Genomic DNA, 22,090 nt, shown 5'->3' with positions numbered 1-22,090 from the left:
TGTCCTCGAGAAAGAAGAAGAGACTGCCTTAGAAACCGTTGTTGCTATTGAAAGAGCACTCCTCGATCGAAGGTTCCCACTTCCTCCCGCATACCCCTAAAAAGATACAAAATTTGCAGAACTACACGATGGAGCACATCAATTCATTCTCGCCAGAAAGGTTTCAAAGAATTCTAAGGTCAACTCCAAGAGAAAGAGAATATCAGGAGTTGAGATACACTCCCAAGCACATGGGAAGGAGGAGACTACATTTAGCAAAGATAAACCAAGTGGTGAAGACATCTTTGGCTTGTTTGCAACCCCACCAAATCAATACAAGACAAAGTAATTGACCAAGACCAAGGAGGTGATCAAGCAAATCAAGCTAACGTAGCTCAACCAGTCAAACAAGTTCACAATCAAGCTCTCAACCAAGAAGAAGCACAATGTCTCACAATCCAACCCCTCCCCTCGCCTCCTCCTCCCCCTCCACCAAATGGTATGACATGGATGATCACCCATTGATCCCCACTACAATTTGCTAATTATAATGTTATGCCAAAGAATTTGGAGAATTTATGTTCAAAGTTCAATATCAATGATCCAAACCGGATGGCAGTAGATCACATCAAGTTATTTGAAGACCTCTTGCGAAATAGACCGATCAAATATAGAGACGTAGCTTGCACGCTCTTCCCTTATTCCTTGGGAGATGAGGCATGCTCTTGGTTCATCCATTTATCCACAAGCTCCATCACCTCATGGGAACTTTTGAAGGATGCATTTCTTGGCAAATTCGGCCTCCCAGTTACACCTTCAGAGTTGTATAGACAATTTATTGAATGCGGAAGGGCAAAACATGAACCAATCAACTCATTCAACAATAGGTTCCATAAGGCATATACAAGATTGAAGACTCCTTACCTTGTGATGGATGTGAGAGACATATACTATTCAGCCTTAGATCCTCTCACAGCAATGTTTGTAAAATCTCATCCAATTCCGACAGACTTCAATGCAGCGTACACAAAGGTTGTGGAAGTAAGCAAAGGCTTAGGTCAAAACATAGCAGAACCTCTACTTCATATGGGATTTCTTTAGTTTGATTAGAATCACCCTATAAACCAAGTCTCGTCATGTGTAATACCTGTGAGGCCCAGTTTGTTGTTGATGCATAAAAAAAAAAAATTCTAACCCTCCAGGAAGGCAGGATCAAAGCTCTGATACCACTGTGATGAACCCTTGCTGGTTCAACTCTTCAACCTGCTGTAATTTGTAGATCTTCTTTGTAATTTTTAATTATTAAGATGGTCTTTCAGAAATAGACAGAAGTTGCAGAAGAGGGTTTCTTTAATTTGCAACACATTTGAATAATACATGAATTTAATCAACTGAAACAATGAATTGGAGAATTTAGAAGCATGCCCGTAGGTCCTTAGCTAGTTTATTGAAAAGAAAGAATAAATCAGCAACTTACAAAGTTCTGATTTTTATTCTGGAACAATTCTGATCTGCTCTTATTTAAATATAGGACACCCAAACAGTGAAAGATGGTGCCAATAAATGAGCAAGCTGTGTTTGGGAAAAGAAGCCTCCAAACCACAGAAAAATCAACAACAAAACAGTAAATAGGAAAACCCTACAACAAATCTGCCTTTTAAGAAGCCAAATCTGCCCCAATTCAATTCAATTTGACTTCTAAATGAAGCCAACCAAGCTGCAACAATTCGATTGATCTTTCACAATCTCAAAGCTACTGAATTCTGAAGAATGCATGCTCTCCAAAACTGGTCCAAACCCTAGCCGCCACAGCCAAGTGCTTAGGAGAAAATGTCAAATGCTCAATATCAAGAATGAGGTTTAATTTCCATCTTGGCTGCCTAAATACCCAAAAGGTGCGATTTTTGGCAATTAGGGATTTAAAAATAATAACTTGCTTTTAGGGTTCCCAACTTAACCCTAAAAGCCACGCCTAGCTTAGGAGATAATAAATCTTCACTTAAATAAATTTAAGTGATGCACTTTATGATTTTATATTAATATTTCATTAAAATATTAATTGCCTGTGGAACCACTAAAAAATTCATATCTCTCACATTATTGCTCGGAAATTGAATCTGTCAGAAGCTTGGGTCACAGTTCGCCATGCCAATGAAAATAGGACCATGTCTATTTTTAGCAATTTTTCCCTAAAAAATAGGAAATCCTCATAAAGTGTCAGAAACTGATGAAACGAAGACCAGAACTGAACTCAACACTGAACTAGAACAAATAGACAGACCACTCCTCAAGATACTGCATTACTGACCCCTTTATCCATACTTTGTTAGCCTACAAGGGTCCAAAAATAAGCTAACTCCTCAATCCCAAGTCCCTGACTAGGATGGAGACATTACAGTCCGCCCTCCCAAAATTTGCTTGTCCTCAAGCAAACTCAATGCTAGATGTTGTAAAATGCTATCACACTCCCAAGTAGCATCCTCTATCGGCAGATTCTTCCATTTAATAAAAAATTCCTTGATGACACTTCTCCGCAAATGATGCTCTCTGAACTCCAGAATGGCCTCAGGTACTAGCACTAACTTCCCCTCATCATCTAAGGGTGGTAGAACTGCAGAAGGAACTATTTGTTGTCCCAATGCCTTCTTAAGGCGTGACACATGGAACACATTATGAACTTTACTATCAGCCGGTAAATCTAACTCATAAGCCACCTGGCCAACTCGCTTGGAAATCCTAAAAGGACCATAGTAACGTGGCTTGAGTTTCTCTGAGCCCTTCTTTCTAAGAGAGGACTGACTGTCTGTAGGGCTGTAGCATCAAATACACCATATCCCCGATCTCAAAAGATCGCTCAACCCTCCTTTGATCAGCATATTGCTTTTGCTGATTCTGAGCCTTCTGAATATTATCATGAAGTGCTCTCATAATATCCTAGTTCTCCTGTAGCAGATTCCCAACACTCGGTACTCGGCAATCGCTCATCAATAAATCCAAAAAACTAGGAGCATCATATCCATACAAAGCTCTGAAAGGTGTCATCTGAATAGTCATGTGGTGAGTGGAATTATAACACTCGCACAAATGTAACCACTTCACCCAAGCCTTCTGCTGCCCTGAGATGTAGTTCCGCAAGTATCCCTCCACCCACTTGTTGACAATCTTTGTCTATCCATCAATCTGGGGATGGTACCTGGTACTCGGAGTGAGCCATAAGTGAACCATAAATCTGTTGTCCCTATCACTGACAATACTTCGAGGTAAACCGTGCAATCTAAATACCTCACGAAAGAAAAGATTAGCCACCTGACCAACGGAACAAGTAGTCGTGATCGGAAAAAAATGTGCATACTTAGTCAACCGATCAACCACCACATATATGTTGTCTCTCCCTTGGGCTTTTGGCAAGCCCGTAATAAAGTCCATAGACATGCATTCCCACTTCCTGTCAAGAATAGGAAGTGGCTGAAGTAACCCTGCAGGGAAGTTGTGCTCCTGCTTGTTCTGCTGGCAAACAGAACACTCTCTAACATATTGAAGAACATTAGACTTAAGACCCTTCAAAGAGAATCTCTCACGTACCTGCCTATAGGTCTTAAAGTACCCAGGATGTCCAGCCATAAGTGAATCATGGAAAGTCCTCAATACTATGCATTTCACCTCAGAACCTGGAACTAAAAATATCCTCTCTTTGTCAATGATGAGGTCATCCACAAGAGAGTACCTGATGTCCTATACTGTTCCATCAATAATACTAGATGCCCATAGATTCTTGGCATACTCTTCTATAATCAAGTGTTTCCAATCTTCGTACACAGCTGCCATGGAGCTCAATTGGGGGCGGCGAGATAAAGCATCAGCAACAACGTTCTGAGTCCCTTTGACATAGGAGATGTCAAAATCATAAGACTGTAACTTGCTGACCCACTTCTGTTGACGCTCATTTAGATCCCGCTGTCCAAGAAAATGCTTCAAACTATTATGATCAGTTTTGACACAAAACTTGCTACCAACTAAATATTCCTGAATTTGGCCATTGCATGCATGATGGCCAACATTTCCTTATCATAAATACTATAGCTCCTCTCCGGACCCTGAAGCTTCCTGCTCTCATAAGCTATAGGATGACGATCCTGCATAATTACTGCACCAATACCCTCTCCACATGCGTCACAATGAAGCTCAAAAGGTTTGGTGAAATCAGGTAAACCAAGAACTAGACATGTAGTCATCAATTGCTTGAACTTCTCAAAACACTCCTGTGCCAAACCTTCTTGGTTAAATTAGTGAGTGGTGCAACATGCCGTGAAAAACCACTAACAAACCGACGGTAGAAGGCACATAAACCAACAAATCCCCTGAGTTGAATCAGGGTCTCAGGAGTAGGCCAATCAACGATGGCACGAACCTTATCAGGATCCATGCGAACTCCCTCTTCGCTGATTATGTGACCCAAATACAAAAGTTCTGCCATTCCCAATGCACACTTGGACTCTTTGGCGTAGAAGGACTCCCTGTCAAGTATGCCTAAAACAGTATCAAAGTGAACCAAGTGCTCCTCCTAAGTAGGCATGAGTTTACACTCTGCTGCCCAATCCACCATGTCATGCTTGACAAGTGTCTCCATTCTTTTAAGAGTGATTAATTTCAAGTTGCTGGCCTTGATAGCTTTAAGAACATGATTAGTCCCATCAACCTTGAATTTCATCTCCATATCTCTAAGGTTGAGTGTAAATTCACCTATGGCATGAAGCCACGTTATGCCAAGAACCACATCCGTATTTCCCATGTTAACCACATAAAAATCAGCTTTGAATTCATAATTATTGAGTTTCATGGGTAAGTCTGAAATCATTCTATCACAAGTCAGCACATTACCATCAGCAACTTTCACCCTTATGCCTTCAAACTCTTGAGTTTGAATCCCACGCTTCTCCACCAACCGTGCATCTATGAAATTATGAGTTGCACCTGTATCAGGTAGAGAAATGACTCTTTGACCAGCCAAGAGTCCACGCAACCTAAAAGAACCTTCTCCTTGCATGCTAGACATATGAGTTTCCCGTAGATCAAATTCTCCTTCATTTTCAACCTCCTTTTCTGAATTTTCAGTCACAGAGTCATTTTGATCAGCTTGCTGGTCCGTGTTATCAGTCATGTTTTCTCCCTCATAAAACCACTACATATTCCTATTTTGACCCTTAGGCTTGAGGGGACAGTCATGGTTTTGATCATAAGGACCCTTACAATGAAAACATAGCCTCCTTCTACACAAATCATTGAGTGTTTCCCTATCCAAAACCGCTGTAAACTTCTTCCCTTGGTCCGCATTTTCTGATTTCTTTTGATCATACTTGTTGTCATTAAATGATGAGGATGGTTTTGAGTTGTGAGGAGTGAACTTACTACGAGGCGCGGTAAGTTCCATGTTGCGTGCCTTCCTCATGGCTTCTTGCAAGGTAGGGGGATCAAAAGCCTTAATCCAACCTTTCATAGGCTCATAAAGACCTTCAACAAAAAGAATGACCAGTCTTCTCTCTGAAATGTTAGTTACCATAACTGAAAGCTTCTGAAATTCACTAATATAAGATTCCAAGCTGCCCATTTGTTTCAGCTGAGCTAAATCCCTGAAATACAACTCTGGATCTCTTTTATCAAAACGCTCAACCAATCTGTCAGTGAATTCTTGGTATGTAGTAATAAGGTCATGATGCAAAGTCACCATCCCATGGTGCCACCAATCATGGGCTACCCCATCCAAATGCAAAGCTGCAAACTTAATAGCATTTTCTTCTGACATAGGACGTAGATTTAGGAAGGTATCCAACTTGCTAATCCAAGCTCTAGCTATAACACTACCGCTGCCATCAAAAGTAGAAAGTATGAGCTTGTTGATTGCATATTTGAGATCATTAGTTTTGTTCCAAGGTTTCCTGTCATTCCAATTCCACTTCTTGTTGTGTTCCCTCTTTTGACTCATAAACCTGTCAAAGTTAAGATGTTCCTTAACTGTAATGTCCCCTTTTCTAGGTGACATGAGATGAGCAGGGGTTGACCTACCATTCGAGTTCCCGTAGGTCAATGACATGGTTAGGGGACTCATTCTGAGGGTCATGGAGCTTTGCAGGGGATCTGTGAACCGTTTTGGACCTTCAGATGACAGTTCCTACTTTTTAGGGAGGTCTCCTATTTTTTAGGGAGAACTGGCAGTTGACTAAATGACCACCTGGGGGACCAAGGAGTAGAGCAGGATCCTTTTGAGCAGTTACAGGTGTTTGGAGAGAGGTTCCTACTTTTTAGGGCGAGTCCCTACTTTTTAGGAGGAACTGTCAGTTGGCCTGCAGGACTCAGACAACATCAGTGATCACAGTGCTTCAGACGGAATTCAAATCTGAGTCGCGGATTTCATGTTATGAATAAATTAGGAAATATTAAAATATTTCCTAAGTTGGATTAAATAAATAATAATAAAGAGAAATAATACAATCACTTTATATTAATAAAGTGGCCCCTTGGCACATTTTCCTAGAAGTTATAACTTAAATATATGGCCACTTTTAATGAGGAATTAGACCCTCAATGGGTCAAACCACTTAGGGGAAGTATTTATTTAATAAAAAGAAACAATTTAACATGTTTTATGATGCCAAAAGTACAATCCTAACCCCAAATTCGAATTAGGGTTTGAGGCATGTTAAAAAGACATTGGGGGCAGCATTTCAATGATTATTGAAGTTGTTTTTTGGAGAGCATTGGTAATTGCAGGTCTGCAACGTTTCTTGCAGGGTTGGTTTTGGGATTTGGAGACGAAACCTTCAGATCTTGGGTGAGACGACGGAATCCCCCTCATCTACACTACATTTATTTGTCTGGGAAGCTGCTCATATCTTGCCAAAAAGGGCCAATTTTCTGAGTTTTGCAACTGCTACAGCAAGGAGACAATCTGATTTTCAGATCACAGCAGGTTTAGAAGTCATTTCAGACTCTATTTTATAAATTTGGTTCAGCTATTCATCCCCTAGCTGAATCGTACCATTTGGAGACAGCCTGGGACACCAAAGAAATAAATTGGAGGGTTCTAACTAGAATTTTTGTTAAAAAAATCATTGTTAGGGGCTAATAAGAAGAATTCCAGTGTTTGTTTGGGAGAATTGATTCATACTGGAGCTATAGGAGAAAATCAATGGGTAAAGAGCACACCAAATTGGAGTTTCTCCTGGCAAGAAGTTGGAATTCCATCTGGGTCTACATAATTCTTCGTCAATTGTTTTTCATAATTCATGTTAGGGTCAATAAAACATTTTGGAGCTGTTGTCTCATTGTGGAAGCTCCAGTTTCATCATATTCTTCAGTTCAGGCAGTAGAATAAGCCTTACCAGGCAAGCTCAGGACATTTGGTATGTTAGTTGGCTTTGAATGATAGCATTTAACTATTCTTTGAAATTATTCATTGCTGATAAATAAATCAGAAGTCTGAAAATTTGATTAAAGTCATCATTTCTTTATGTATTGCATTTATATTCATTCTACATTGTCAAGTTTCAAGCATTAACCTCAAAAATCCAAAAACACGCATACGCTGGCCAAAGAACTAAATTAAACAAACAAATCAGCAATCCATTCAGTGGTGGGTATCTTTCATTAACTCTCGGTGGTAATGCATCCCATTCATCATGAAGTGTGGTTACGTTAACTGTAAAGGCCACCTCATCTTCCTCCTCAGCCACGTCCTCCTCTTCAGGTTCATTTCTAACAAAAGTTGGGCGTGTAGGCCTATCATAGGTGTGTGTGGGAGTCACTCTTGCCCTTGGGCGACCAGCAACACTACCATTTTCCTCTTGGTTCTGATTATGCCCTCTTGGCACAGTGATCTGTTGTATGGTTGTAGTCAACTGCTGCAAGACATTTGCCACTTGTCGCTGCCCTATTACTAAACCCCTCATAATAACTCCGGCATCTTGGTCCTCATTGTTCACAGCCTCTCTGCGTGGCTCATCATCATTCCTGTCCCCCATAATTTCCAAGGGTATTTCTTCAGTTTGAAGAGAATCACCCTGTAAATCAGGTCTCCTCATGTGTAATACTTGTGAGGCCCAATCTGTTGTTGATTCATAAAAAAAAAAAATCTAACTCTTCAGGAAGGCAGGATCAAAGCTCTGATACCACTGTGATGAACCCTTGTTGGTTCAACTCTTCAACCTGCTGTAATTTGTAGATCTTCTATGTAATTTTTAATTATTAAGATGGTCTTTCAAAAATAGACAAAAGTTGCAGAAGAGGGTTTCTTTAATTTGCAACACATTGAATAATACATGAATTTAATCAACTGAAACAATGAATTGGAGAATTTAGAAGCATACCCGTAGGTCCTTAGCCAGTTTATTGAAAAGAAAGAATAAATAAGCAACTTAGAAAGTTCTGGTTTTTATTCTGGAACAATTCTGATCTGCTCTTATTTAAATACTAGGACACCCAAATAGTGAAAAATGGTGCCAATAAATGAGCAAGCTGTGTGTTTGGGAAAAGAAGCCTCCAAACCACAGAAGAATCAACAACAAAATAGTAAATAGGAAAACCCTACAACAAATCTGCCTTTTAAGAAGCCAAATCTGCCCCAATTCAATTCAATTTGACTTTTGAATGAAGCCAACCAAGCTGCAACAATTCGATTGATCTTTCACAATCTCAAAGCTACTGAATTCTGAAGAATGCACGCTCTCCAAAACTGGTCCAAACCCTAGCCGCCATAGCCAAGTGCTCAGGAGAAAATGTCAAATCTCAATATCAAGAATGAGGTTTAATTTCCATCTTGGCTGCCTAAATACCCAAAAGGTGCGATTTTGGCAATTAGGGATTTAAAAATAATAACTTGCTTTTAGGGTTCCCAACTTAACCCTAAAAGCCACGCCTAGCTTAGGAGATTAAATCTTCACTTAAATAAATTTAAGTGATGCACTTTATGATTTTATATTAATATTTCATTAAAATATTAATTGCCTGTGGAACCACTAAAAAATTCATCTCTCATTATTGCTCAGAAACTGAATCTGTCAGAAGCTAGGGTCACAATTCGCCATGCCAATGAAAATAGGACCATGTCTATTTTTAGCAATTTTTCCCTAAAAAATAGGAAATCCTCATAAAGTGTCAAAAACTGATGAAACGAAGACCAAAACTGAACTCAACACTGAACTAGAACAAATAGACAGACCACTCCTCAAGATACTGCATTACTGACCCCTTTATCCATACTCTGTTAGCCTACAAGGGTCCAAAAATAAGCTAACTCCTCAATCCCAAGTGACTAGGATGGGGACATTACACGTAGTTTGAATTTTAATTTTAGAATTATAAACTTATAAATTTTATGTTGTTTACTGTAGTGTCATAATGAGTTTGAGGTTCACATAAAAGTATTCAATCCAATTATGCACCTGAGACTGAGACTGAGAAGGGTGTGACCATGACAATGAAATCCAAACCACTAGCTCCATAGCGAGTGCAGCTGCAAGTACTATTAATTGCCCCCCAACATTTTTGGCAGAGTATGCTAAGGCTTTTATATCATAAGTCTCCTCTAAAACAATTTGCAACAAAATTACCCAAAAAGCCTGGAAAAATTTGGAGGCACAAGGTTGCGGAAGTGCCACTTTTCTGCACTCGATTTTTTTGGCAGCAAGACCAAAGTTAATGCCAATCTCGTTCATATCCAAGGAAAATTTGTGGAAGCATATACATTTTTGGAGAGATCAGCAAACTTGAAATACAGAGCTGATATATATAAGCTATGGGGTGTCAGTGAAGACAATACAGCTGCACCTATATCTTTTTTTTTGTCTCATAGGCTGTATGGTCATCAAGGCATGCCACACGTTCTACTTCTACTTTGCAGAGGCAAGTTGCACATATGTCAGGTTCTTCTTCTAGCGCCAATGCAATAGAGGCTAGGGGGCAACACAAAACTCAGCTACTAACCCAATAGCTGAATTATTCAATGTGCAATTGAAGAATGATATAGATGATTCCATTGACAAAGTCTGCTTTTCCATGTCATTCCATTCCATGTGGCTCGATACCATTATTATAAGGAGATGATGGCAATGGTAGGAAGGGGAGGACAATCATATGTACCACCAAGGGATACAAATTTGAGTCTTGCAAACAACAATATTGGATAAGAACTATTCCAAAATAAATGTGTTAATGGAGAAGATGAATGAATGTTGGGTGCAGAGTGGATGCAGCATAGTCATGATGGGTGGATGAACATTAGACATTGTCCACTCATCAATATCATGATTACACGTACAGAGGGCCCATATTTTCTTAAGGCAGTTGATTGTTAAGGGCATCACAAAGGTGTTGATTTTCAGTTTCAGATCCTCAATGATGCTATTTAGGAGTTTGTGTCACAAAACGTGGTCCAAATAGTGACTAATGTGGCCCATGTGTGCAAAGTTGAGGCAACTTATATTAATATTTGGACTCCTTGTTGTGTGCATGCCATGAATAATGCACTCAAGGACATGGGAAAGATTGATTGGATAAAAGAATTGCTCAATGATGCTAGAGATGTGCAGAAGTTTATCTACAACCCCCACACTTCACTTGCACTCTTCAAGAGCTTCTATAAAAAGGAGTAATTGAAAGCGGTTGAGACTAGATATGCATCCTATTTCATTCTCTTGAAGAGAATGCTTGAGTTGCAAGAGGCATTGCAACTAACGGTTATGGCAGCAAAATGGAATTGGTGGCCCAAGTCCAAGACAAAGTAGGGGAGGAGGGCGAAGAATGTAGTGAAGAGTGTTGGTTTTTGGGGTGATGCAAGATACGTAGTCTCCATCATTAATTCAGCTTTCCAAGTCATTAGATATGGGGATGCCAATGCACCTAGCTTTGGAGACATGTATGAGTGCATTGATACTATGCTTGACCAAATGAGGGTTGTCATGCATTAGAAGGGCCCCACATTAGAATTCTACAATGAGCACATTCAACCAATCATTCATCAAAGATGGGAGAAGATCAATGCTCCCATGAACATGGCTGCCTATGCATTGAACCCCAAGTGGTACAAGCATAGACCTAGTAGAGTTACACCCCTACAAGATGTTGAGGTGAAGGTCGGGTTCTTTAGGGCCATTGAAAAGATGTATGATCCCATTGAAGCTAGCATCATTCATCCTGCGTTTACCAAATTTACCACTCTTAGGGGTTATTCTGAGGTGGCCAAGATGGATATGGCAAATATGTCGCAAGAGGACCTAATTTGACATCATTGTACTCATTGTAATCATTTTATGAAATTCTAAATATAATATAAATTTCAAATTTGACATTTGTTGTTCAAACTTAAGCGTTAAACTGTTAATGTTGAATGTTCACTTCAAATTGTAGTAGTATTTAAGTATTTTAAAATTTCCTATTTACTGTTTTACTAATTTGTGAAAGTTTCATATGAAAATTCAAAATTACATTAAATTACTGTTTTACTGCTTTATTAAATTACATAGCTTATGAAGAGGTGCCTCTTCATAACCTCACTTTGTCCTTGTTATGGATGCACCAAATTAGGGGTCAACACAATTTAAATCATTTTTTTAAATATTTTTTTGTTCGAGGCCCCATTTTTAGTGTCTTTTGCTTCTTCTCTGTCACAGGTCTGGTTCTGTACATCTCTGTTCCTAAGTCTCTATAGCATACCATCCACGATCTCAGGATTTGCAATCATCACTGGCTCAGTGATATGATTTCCACAAGCTGCACCAACTGTCGTTGGGTCACCTCTATTGAGATTCAGCAGCGATATACAGACAGACAATAAATGCAATTAATGTAGATTTCAATTGTGAGCTCTCTAAGGCATTATACAAAAGCTTTCCCAAAAAGCTTGGGCTGGAAAGCTCAGTACTTAGCGCAGCTGAAACAAGGCAGACAATAGCACAAAATGTTTCTGCTGAATTTTCATGCACTTCAGGTGAATTTGTTGAACATAATGCATCCATTGCCTTTCAATAGATCCAAAGAGGCGTTGTCAGTGATTTGGATGATTTTTGAACGGTGTTGGGCCCGATGATAGATTAGAAACCAATCTATGAAGTGTCAGGCTTTTGGGGTGGTTCAAGAACCACATGGGTTCCCAACTTGGTTCATGAACCAAAACAAAAACCCGACTCAAAAAGCTCTCATAACCTTTTTGACGAATTCATTTTTTTTTTTTTTTTTTTTTTGAAAACAGTTGTCGATCATGCTTCAGGGATATCCAGTTACTCCTCAGACTTTGGTGACTTGAGTGCCCAGCTCGTGCAAATTCACAGAATTTTGAAATAATAGGCACGATCTGAGCTTTCATGGGAACAATATCAATGATTGGAAACAAAACTATTTGACAGGATTTTTGTCGTTGACTATGATGAACCAATCCATCCAAAGTAAGTACTAGAAGCTTCTCCTATAGAATGTTCTTGACAATCCAGGGTGATTAAATATAAGATCACTGATAATTGCAAGTGCTCCTATAACTTTCCAAGAAAAAACATTAACTGACCGCACCTCGACCAATTTGATTATGACCACGGGTGACCTCATTTTAGAGGCTTATTTTCCCATTGATCGCAAACCATAATCATGGCTTTCAAGAATTCTCTGCATAATCCATTTTCTGAAAAATGTCATTGCTATCAAGAACTCAAGACATCCCTTTAGCGGAATCTGCCTTATCAAAAGGATGTTCAATTGCCTCGAATTTGGGAGTCTCAGGTACACAATGACTCTTTGTGGTATCTTTGTTTGAACCAAGGAATGTAGCTTCTGTCACCTCAAAGTCTTCAATCAGGCAATCCAAAATGTCCCCCTCATTTATACTCTTGTGTCTTTGAAACACCTTAAGGGCACAATTAATGAGTTCTAAAGCAAATCAGAATAAACCATTTCATAAATAAAATATATATTGCAAAGTCATCAGCAGGATACAAAGTAAATAGAGGATATGAACAATGGAAAAAAGTGACAGCAAGGGCATCTTTGGAATAAAAATTTGGAGTTCTATAAGAAATCATCTAAAGATCTGTTGACGTGTATTTTGTACACTGCCTAACACAGAATAAAATACCCAAGGGTACCTTACCCTCTCTTGAATAAAGCCTCTGATTGCTGAAGATGTCGCGAAGAAGGATCAATCAGGATGACTCCAAGGTTCTGTAATGTAGGGTCTCTACGTGTGGATAAGCACCAGTGGTCGTTGTGAATGTTGTTTCATCAAGGGGCCTTACGTTTCCGTACAGGAACAAGATTTCCTAAAACTAACAAGTTCTCAAAAGATCAAAAGGTAGGGTTTGCAAGAGATGAATCCTAATCTAATCCTAAGAATGACTCAATGTAGGCTACACTTGGTAAGATCCTACCAATTTCAGTATTGCCAAGGAATAACAACTCTACTGAAGTTGATGCGATCTTCTAAGGTGACTATTGATTTTTCAATTCATCAAGGATCATAGACATTACCATGAAGGTACATATCAATAATTCAATAATGATTGAAGGTTTAAGCAATCCAAATATTTCCAGTTGACCACACAAGGCGTCCTTACAATCAGTAAGAAGCTAGTGGTTTGGAATGTGAATCTCACCAAAGATCAAGCTCAACACTTAGTCCTTCAAATTTAAACACTACTTCGACTGAGAATGATTCAAGAAAGTAAACCACCATGAAGATAACCACGAGAATTGCAATAAAACACCATAACTTCAATATTTTATTGATCTCAAAGTCAACATAGACAACAATTGCTTGAAATTCCTTCTTCAATGCTCAATCTTGCTACAAAATAACTTTCTTCTCAAAAGCTCTAATCTTCTAACTGCTATTCTCTATCTCTCTCTTATTTTCTAATGACCAAAATGAAAATGAATGAGGGTATATATAGCATCCTCAATTACAATGAACGGCCCAGATCAAAAGAAGATCAACGGCTGAGATTATGACACCTAAACCCTAATTAGGGTTTTATTACAAAAAGTTCCCCTTTTACTGAACAATATTAAATGCATAGCCAAATATTTAATTGGCACAAAAATCTAGGAAACATAGACCAATGATAATTAAGGTGCCACATCATCTATAACAACCTCTCTTCTAGAACCTTGTTCCCTTTCCAATGCTCCTTTTTAGCATATGCAGTGAATCTAGACACAATTCCTTCAATCTCTGCAATAGGAATCTCTGGAAGATTCCTCATTCGTTCCTCCAAGTGGATGATCTGATCAAAAGCCTTGAGAAGAGCTACATCCCATCCAGGCTCGAGTTCTTTGATTTTCTCAATCAAGAGCATAGTGGCGAACATTTGATCTCTTTGCTCATCTGTGATAACATTCTCATCTTTGCAAAAGATGACCTTGACCTTTTCCTCCAACTCTTGAAGATTCACATCTGTCTCATCTTCAATCCTCCTGCCAAGAATAGAACACAACACCTCAAACACCTTGTCCTGAATCGGATGAATGACCTCCTCAACTTGATTGCATTTCGTACTAATGTCTTCGAAAAGAACTTCCTTCATTTGAAATAGAGTTGACCACTGGAGCAAATTATGAGCTCCTCCATCCATTATCTTTTCTTGTGCTAAGATCTTCCTTGGTGTTTGCCTGATTACTTGCAGAACAGGAATGATAACATCTCTAGTGTGGGCAAAGGCGGCTACTGTTATCATTAGGTTATGAATGATCTCAAGGACCTGGATGGCTCGATGGGTAGTCCGCATCATTCTTGTTGCGAACTCAATGGCAACGGTATGAGATTTGTCAATCCAAGAGCTCATAAGCTGGACCAAGCTCTTAACTCTTTCTGCCTCTCCAACTGATTCAAGGGGAAGTGCTTGCACAAGAGATACTGCTGGATCCTAACGTCCCAAAGGCTGATTGAGATGGCTAAAGTAGCCTCTCCAAGCACCGACCTCTCGCTCAAGCTTTCTATTCTTTTCCATTTCTTCTCTAAGCTTGTCTTTAAATGCCTCGAATGAATCAGTGGCCTCATCCAGTGTCTGCTCGGTTGTGAGTGGACCAAGCTCAAATGTTTCTACATCATACTCCTCTGCCAGGATTTCACCTTCATATTTGTCCACTGCTGGTGTAGCTATCTGCAATTTTCTGGACCCTGTCTCATCTCTGATCATCTTGGACATCTTGGCAGCCTTCCTTCTCTATGTCACTTCCTGAGAATTTCCAACAAGGCTCTCTAAATCAATTACATTATCTTCATCTTCGATCACAATTACTCTCGTTAGCCTCTCCTTTAGCCAGTCTGGAATGGCGGACTTTGTCTCTCTAACTTGTATTTCTTTAGGCACTGATCCCTCTTCTCGGAGAGGAGATGTCACTTCGTCATCATTCCTGTCTTCATGTAGCTCATTGACTTGGGGAGATTGACTTGATGAACGTTGAGATGCTCGCCTTTCTTCATGTTTATCATTCTGGACCATTGACTCCATAGATTCCTCAACTTCAAGTACCCTCTTCTCTTGTCCTTGACTTGTCCTTTTTTCATGTTGGGAAGATGTGCTAGATGAGTGACCTCGATGGGCCTCTTGCTTCTTCTTGGAAGGTTCCCTTTTCTCAGGTCTTTCTTTCCTCTTCGCGCTTCTAGGATGAGGATTGCCTTCACTTACGCATCTAGGGTGAGGATTGTCTTCACTTGTACTTTTAGGATGAGGATTGCCTTCGCTTGTGCTTGGTCCTCCTTCCCCTGGCCTTTCCTCCAAAGTAAAAGTCATCGGTGTGTTCTGTTCTCTCAACTTTTGATGTTGTATATCCACCCATCTGCGAGTACAAGACAAAATCGGAGCCATCAAAGTTCTCAAGTCTGTAATTTCAGGCTCGTTCCAATCTATCTTCACTGTCTTGTCCTCTTGGTCATAAGATGATTGGAGATGTCTGCCACTGTCCTGGGCTTGATCGGCCACTCTGTAAACTTTGCATTTCCTGATGAGATCTAAAGGTAATCTGGAATGCATCTTTCTTTTCACCTCTAAATCACTTGAGAGATTCATCAGAAAGTCCTCTATCTGAGATTCGTGCTTGTACTTTCTACCAACTGTTTCTTCTACATATCCATAAGGATCAAAATTCTCTCTCAAGGCAAAGAATGAAAATGAATATAAGGCCAACTCTTTCTCTGCATCATCCAGGGCTAGAGCATTAGGACATACCTCAACTGAATTCCCTAGTATGATAGGCACCGGAATTCCATTTCCATGCCTGTGTTTGAATGCCTTTGCATAAGCCGCCAACTGCCTAGTCACCTCCAGTAACACTATTCTGTCTGTCGGATATCTTGGCAACATATATGGTGGTGAAGGACACCCATGAACTCTAATATATGTAAACTTCTGGAATTGGATAAACCAAGCACCATACCTCTTTACAAGCTCTTGTGCATCTTGAGATATCCGATTGTGAATCCCACCTTGCAATGTCCTGGTGATGTTCATCGTGAAGGTATCATTAACTAACTTGTAGTTACTTCCAGGTGCAAGTGAACATAAGATTCACAAACTCTGACTTCCCCGGGTCCTCTTCCGATTGCTCCTCTGTGAGGTAGTCCTGCATATTCAAAACTCCTGATCAAGGCATATATGATGTATGAACTCATGTGGAAGGACTTGGTAGCCTTCAGTCTTCTCAACTGCACGTCCAAGCAATGGCTAATAATTCTAGCCCAATGAGTTGTTCCTTTTCCTTGAACTATCACTTGGATGAAGTAGAACATCCACTTCTCAAAATAGAAGGCTTGAGGAGCCCCTGTAACTCGATTGAGTAAGGTTATCAAATCTCTGTACTCCTCCTGGAAGTCGATCCTATGTGGTGTGTTTGGAACCTTGCTCAGGCGAGGACGACTCTTGAGTAACCAATTCTTATTGATGATGCTTAACCAAGTGTCTGGATCATCTTCGTACATGGATCTAGCTCCTTCCAAGCTTTTATAAATCATATCTTTATGCTCTGGTAGATGGAGAGCTTCACTGATAGCCTCCTCTGAAAGGTAAGCCAAAGTGTTTCCTTCCTTGGACACGATTGATCTGGATTGTGGGTCATAATGGCGGGCACACTCGATCATCAGCTCAGGACACTGGACTGCTGGAGGGAAGCCGGCCGCCTTGATAATGCCACTTTCAATTGTTCTCCTTGCGACAGGTGATGGCTTTCCAATATAAGGGACCTCTCGAAACTTCTTCACACTGAAGTTTCCCAAGCTGGTATCTCCAATGTTGCTCCACTTTGACACGATCTTGGTCTCCAATTCTTCATTCTTTTGATCTTCCTTCATGAGAGCTGGACGACTAGTGGATGCTCCTGCCTTCGGGGTCGCCATCTTGATACCTACACAACATTTCATAATAAGCAATATACTTTGCAATGTAGAAATATACACTGGATTTAAGTTTTAAATTTAGGAAACTTCATGGTAAATCTTTGAATTATCATTTCCTAGATATGACTATGTAATTTGAAATTCAAAATTTCAAAATTTAAACAAGGGAGATCTCGCCATACCTCTTTTTGAGAACTAACTCTAAAAAAGAGATGCAAAATTAAGAAATTCGCTAGGCAAAATGAAGATCGAAATCTTCTAGCAAATGTGCCTCCTTTCAACAAAAATGGTCTTCCTCACGTGCCTCAACTCCACCACCTTTTGGTCTTTAACGCCTTGAGAAAAATTCGCTCCACCTCTAGCCTCCAACAAAGTTCGCACTCCTTCTTGGACAGATTTCGCACTCCAAATCGCACTTGGATAGATGATTGAATAATGGATTAAAATGCTTCAAAATACCTCAATTATATAGGCGCTCATCCTTGCCATTGCCCATAGGCTGACTTGGAAAATAGGCCAAGGAAATAAATACAAATTAAATGAAAGGAGAGGCCGACTTTGGCAAAAACATTAAAAAACACCTTAAGCGCTTTTGAATTTTAATTTAATAATAATTAATTTTAAATGCCTTTGCAATTGAAATTTCGATCTTTTAAAAGGCCTAAATTAATTATTAAATGATGTGCGCCCTTATTAAATGTCAATTTAATTTTTTTAAAGATTTTGGAGTTTTAGCGAAATTTGGCATTTAATGTGTCTTAGAGGACATTGGCGCCTAGGCATGGTAAAATATTGGTATGTGAGAACCTCGCCTTGGTCCCTGGGAGAGGGACAGGAGCGCCCCTTCATTTTTGACCTTGTATTTCTTGCTTTTCACGTTCAAAGTCTTACCTTGGACGTCTAAAATGGCATTCTTGCTTGGAATCTTGAGTTTGATTTATTCAATCTTTGAAAGGAGTGCACCTTAAAACACTTTCGCCTTGGTCCCTTGGTGAGGGACAGGAGCGATCTTACTTTTGTCCTTAGTCCTTGTCTTTCCGATTGCCAATTCATGTTGCAGGGCAATCAATGATCTTCATTCGTCCTTTCAATGCATGCTTCACTTGCCCTCTCAAGACAAAATGAGCTCTTCCAAGGATTTTCGCCCTGGTCCTCCAGTGAAGGACAGGAGCGATTTTTGCATTATTGCACACATTCATGATCATATCAACTTTCAATAATCTTCAAGGCAAAAAACGTCATTGCTTACTTCATCTTGAGTGTTGGAAACGAAAGTGGCATTCTAAAACTAGGCATTCTAAAACACTTTCGCCTTGGTCCCTTGGTGAGGGACAGGAGTGATCTTACTTTTTATCTTTGGACTTCATTTTCCAAATTGCCAATCCATGATGTGAGGTAGGCGATGATCATCATCTCTCGTTCTATGCATGTTTTGCTTGCTTTCTCAAGGCAAGATTGACCTTCTTAGGATTTTCGCCCTGGTCCTCCAGTGAAGGACAGGAGCGAATTTTGCATTTGTGCTTAAGATAGTTGATTCTTGGAGTCAATTCCTTGTTTGTCGTCCTTCGAAAGACACTTTTGACTTTGCATATCCTTGTCTTGACGTGGTTTTGGAAGAGAATGGTTGATTCTATGAAAATCGCCTTGGTCCTTGAGTGAAGGACAAGAGCGCTTTTTAGTTCTTGGTACAAACCCTTGATCGTGTCATCTTCAAATCACTTTCTAAACGTAGAATATCACTCCACCTTCCATCTTGAGTCTTTGAAATGAAAGTGGCATTCCAAAATGTTAGGCCATTAAGCAAATTTGAAGATTTCGCTCTGGTCCCTTGGTGAGGGACAGGAGCGCCCTAGCCATTTTTCATCCAGTTTCGTGGTCCTTGCAACTTTGTTCTTCCTTGAAGCACCTTAAACATTATCGCCATCTTGTGCCTTGGCCTGGATTTGGAGGAAAAGACTTGATAGTGTGTTTTTCGCCCTGGTCCCTGGGTGAGGGACAGGAGCGCCTTGGCCATTATAAGCTCACTTATGTTTTGCAAACTTTCAAAATTATCTTCAATGGATCGATTATGCCTTCCTTTACTCCTCTCAAACGAAAAACTTGCCTTTCCTTGGCTAGAAACTTGTCCCTTGAGAAAATCGCTCTAGTCCCTTGGAGAGGGACAGGAGCTTCCTTAAAAAAATCGCCCTGGTCCCTGGGTGAGGGACAGGAGCGCCTATTGCAACTTGGATCGATTTTCTCCATTGTGGCCCATTCAAATTATATTCAACGAGCAAAACGTACTTCCTTTGTCCTCTTCAAATTGCGAAATCACTTAAATCTTGCAAGGATAAGGCAAACTTGGAATTCAAGCTCCGGTCCTTCAGTGAGGGACAGGAGTGCCTTTATCTTTCTAGGCCAAAAGTTCAACCTTTCATTGCTAACGACTAGGTCTGGATACTCCATTATGCTTGCTTCATCTTTCCTTGCGTCCTTGATGCTCCAGTTTGATCAACCAAGACCCAAAATGATCAAAACAAGCCATTTCGCCCTGGTCCTTCAGTGAAGGACAGGAGCGATTTTGTCTTAAACCTTAAAAACTTATCATTTTTGAGTCTTCAAAATCTTCAAAATCTTCAATTCACGTTCGATCATATCCCCTGGCGACCCTGCACAAAACAATTAAAACAAGTCAATAACCAAGATGCACCAAACATCATTTTCGCCTTGGTCCCTGGGAGAGGGACAGGAGCGATTTTACCTCTACAAGCCAAAATATCCAAAATTTAGGTCTTCAGTCAGTTCACAAGGCATAATTAGGTCATTTCTAAGGCTAGGAATCAGTTATCAAGCCATCAAAAATTTGGTCAAAATTACCCAGACAAAAAAAATGCACAATTCCATCATTAAAATGCTAACACTTAGACAAAATCTGAATGTGCCCTCAAAAACCTTGACTGGACCTAACCTGAGACATACCTGACCTTCCTGACAGGCTCATCTCATTTCAAAATTTGCAACCTTCGGGAGGATGCTCAATAACCTTCAAAAACTCGACTAGACTCGGCTTGAAAATATCCAACAGAAACCCCTAAGGCTTAACCCTAGTCTAGACAACTCACTCACTTAATCAAAACCCTAAGAGCAGAGAAAAGAACAAGCGAAACAAAAAGCAAAAAGAGGGGGTCCCCATTCTAATGGGGCGATGTGTGAAATGGTCACAACAAGATCCATACTGAAATAGCTTATTTTGTCTTCTTTGTTCCCGACCATTAGATGATTTCCTCTAGGATGGATGGCCATCTGTTTTTAGAAGGGTTTTGAGTTTATTGCTTAGACAGCAGGTGAATAAATACAATCCTAATATTAGTATCTAGTGAAATTATTGCAAAGATAGTGCCTTTTATAATACCCAGATATTGCAGGCTTGTGATAAGGGAAATAAACTTTCATGTTGAACTGCAATGATTTCTAAAACTATGCAGTAGTTTATTAATTTCAGATGGGGCTTAACAGAGGGCCTTCATAATCTTCCATTGTGGACATAGCTATTGGCAAGATAGGTTTGATAAAACATTTTAGTCAAATCCATGAGACAGTGGCAAGGCTTAAAGGTTTAAATCTGGTCGAGTTCCAAATTGGGGACAACAAGCATGATAAAAAGGACTACCTAAGGGTGGCAATTAAGGGAAACGTTGGAATTCTAGTTGCATAGATGAGAACCAGTTCTCACCATCATAGATGTAAGACGAGTAGATGGGTAGTCCCCAAGGAAGAGTGGAATGAAACGACTTTGTCTTTTCTGCAATAAATAGGTGGTGGAAACTAAATGGCACTTCATCTTTGAGTACACAACATATGAGGATATTAGTACACAATATGAAAACAATTTAAAGGTGAGCAGTCTAAATGAGCCATTTGAGGAGGCAAAACTTCACAAAACTGCAGGTTTCTTGATCAAGATCCACAATAGGAGAGCCGATATTGAAAGGAACTAAAAAAATTTTAATGATGATACTCTTGGTCCCATAGACTGATGGTCTCATGGACATCAATAAAACTCATTCATTCTGCATTGTCTATTAATAGCTTACCTAGATGAAACCCTATTTGCAAGGTATTGATCTCATATCAAGAATAATCTAGGATTGTTTTTCTATCCAAAAAAATTGCCTCCATTAACCATCCCAGCTCACGAAGTACAACTTTATCAGAAATCCAACCATATATTTAGCTTGATTACATAAATAATTGATGGCAAGACGTATGTGTCAACCACATTTGTAGAAATAGGTTTGTGGGATGCCATTTAACACAGACACATCATTGAATACTAGTTTTAACATACCAACCTCGCTAGAAATTAAAATATAGATGTAATTGACAAGCACTTGTAATTAAAACTTGGTTAAACTTCAAAGTATCCTCGTCAATAGAAAACACTTTGTCAAGACAATAATTTTTGTATGTTCAAAAAATTGAATACTTCAGCAACTTTAAATAGAACCAATTGATGATAATGTAATACTTTGAAGTTGATAAAAGAGAATCAATCTTGTAAGTGTTAAATAAAAAATTACATACCATAGCTAAGAAGGAAGTGGAGACATTGTAATTGAATCATCAAATTCTTCACCAGCTGCATTCACAGCATAAATAGAATCTCGCCTTGCACGTTCTAAAGAAGTTGCTTCAAACATCCCTGCAGAATTTAAGCAGAATTACAATTATACAAACAAATATAGCATGTCAATCTACATGCAAGGC

General features: G+C 39.6%; 1 protein-coding gene across 5 annotated transcripts in view; it reads right to left on the bottom strand.

The window, feature by feature from the left end:
* Positions 1-22,090, bottom strand: part of LOC131070233 (uncharacterized) — a 125,759-nt gene that overhangs the window by 18,718 nt on the left and 84,951 nt on the right. For all 5 annotated transcript variants that reach the window (XR_009112299.2, XR_009112298.2, XR_009112295.2 and 2 more), the window contains one exon: positions 21,908-22,025. Coding sequence is in view for 1 of the 5 variants with exons in the window: in XM_058005738.2 (XP_057861721.1) it covers positions 21,913-22,025 (113 nt within the window). In the remaining 4 variants the exon portion in view is untranslated. The remainder of the gene's footprint in view (positions 1-21,907; positions 22,026-22,090) is intronic.

This window comes from Cryptomeria japonica, chromosome 2 (genome assembly GCF_030272615.1).
Source record: "Cryptomeria japonica chromosome 2, Sugi_1.0, whole genome shotgun sequence".
Taxonomy (NCBI): Eukaryota; Viridiplantae; Streptophyta; class Pinopsida; order Cupressales; family Cupressaceae; genus Cryptomeria; species Cryptomeria japonica.
Note: the sequence above shows the minus strand (reverse complement) of the source record. Positions and strands in the feature narration are given on the sequence as shown.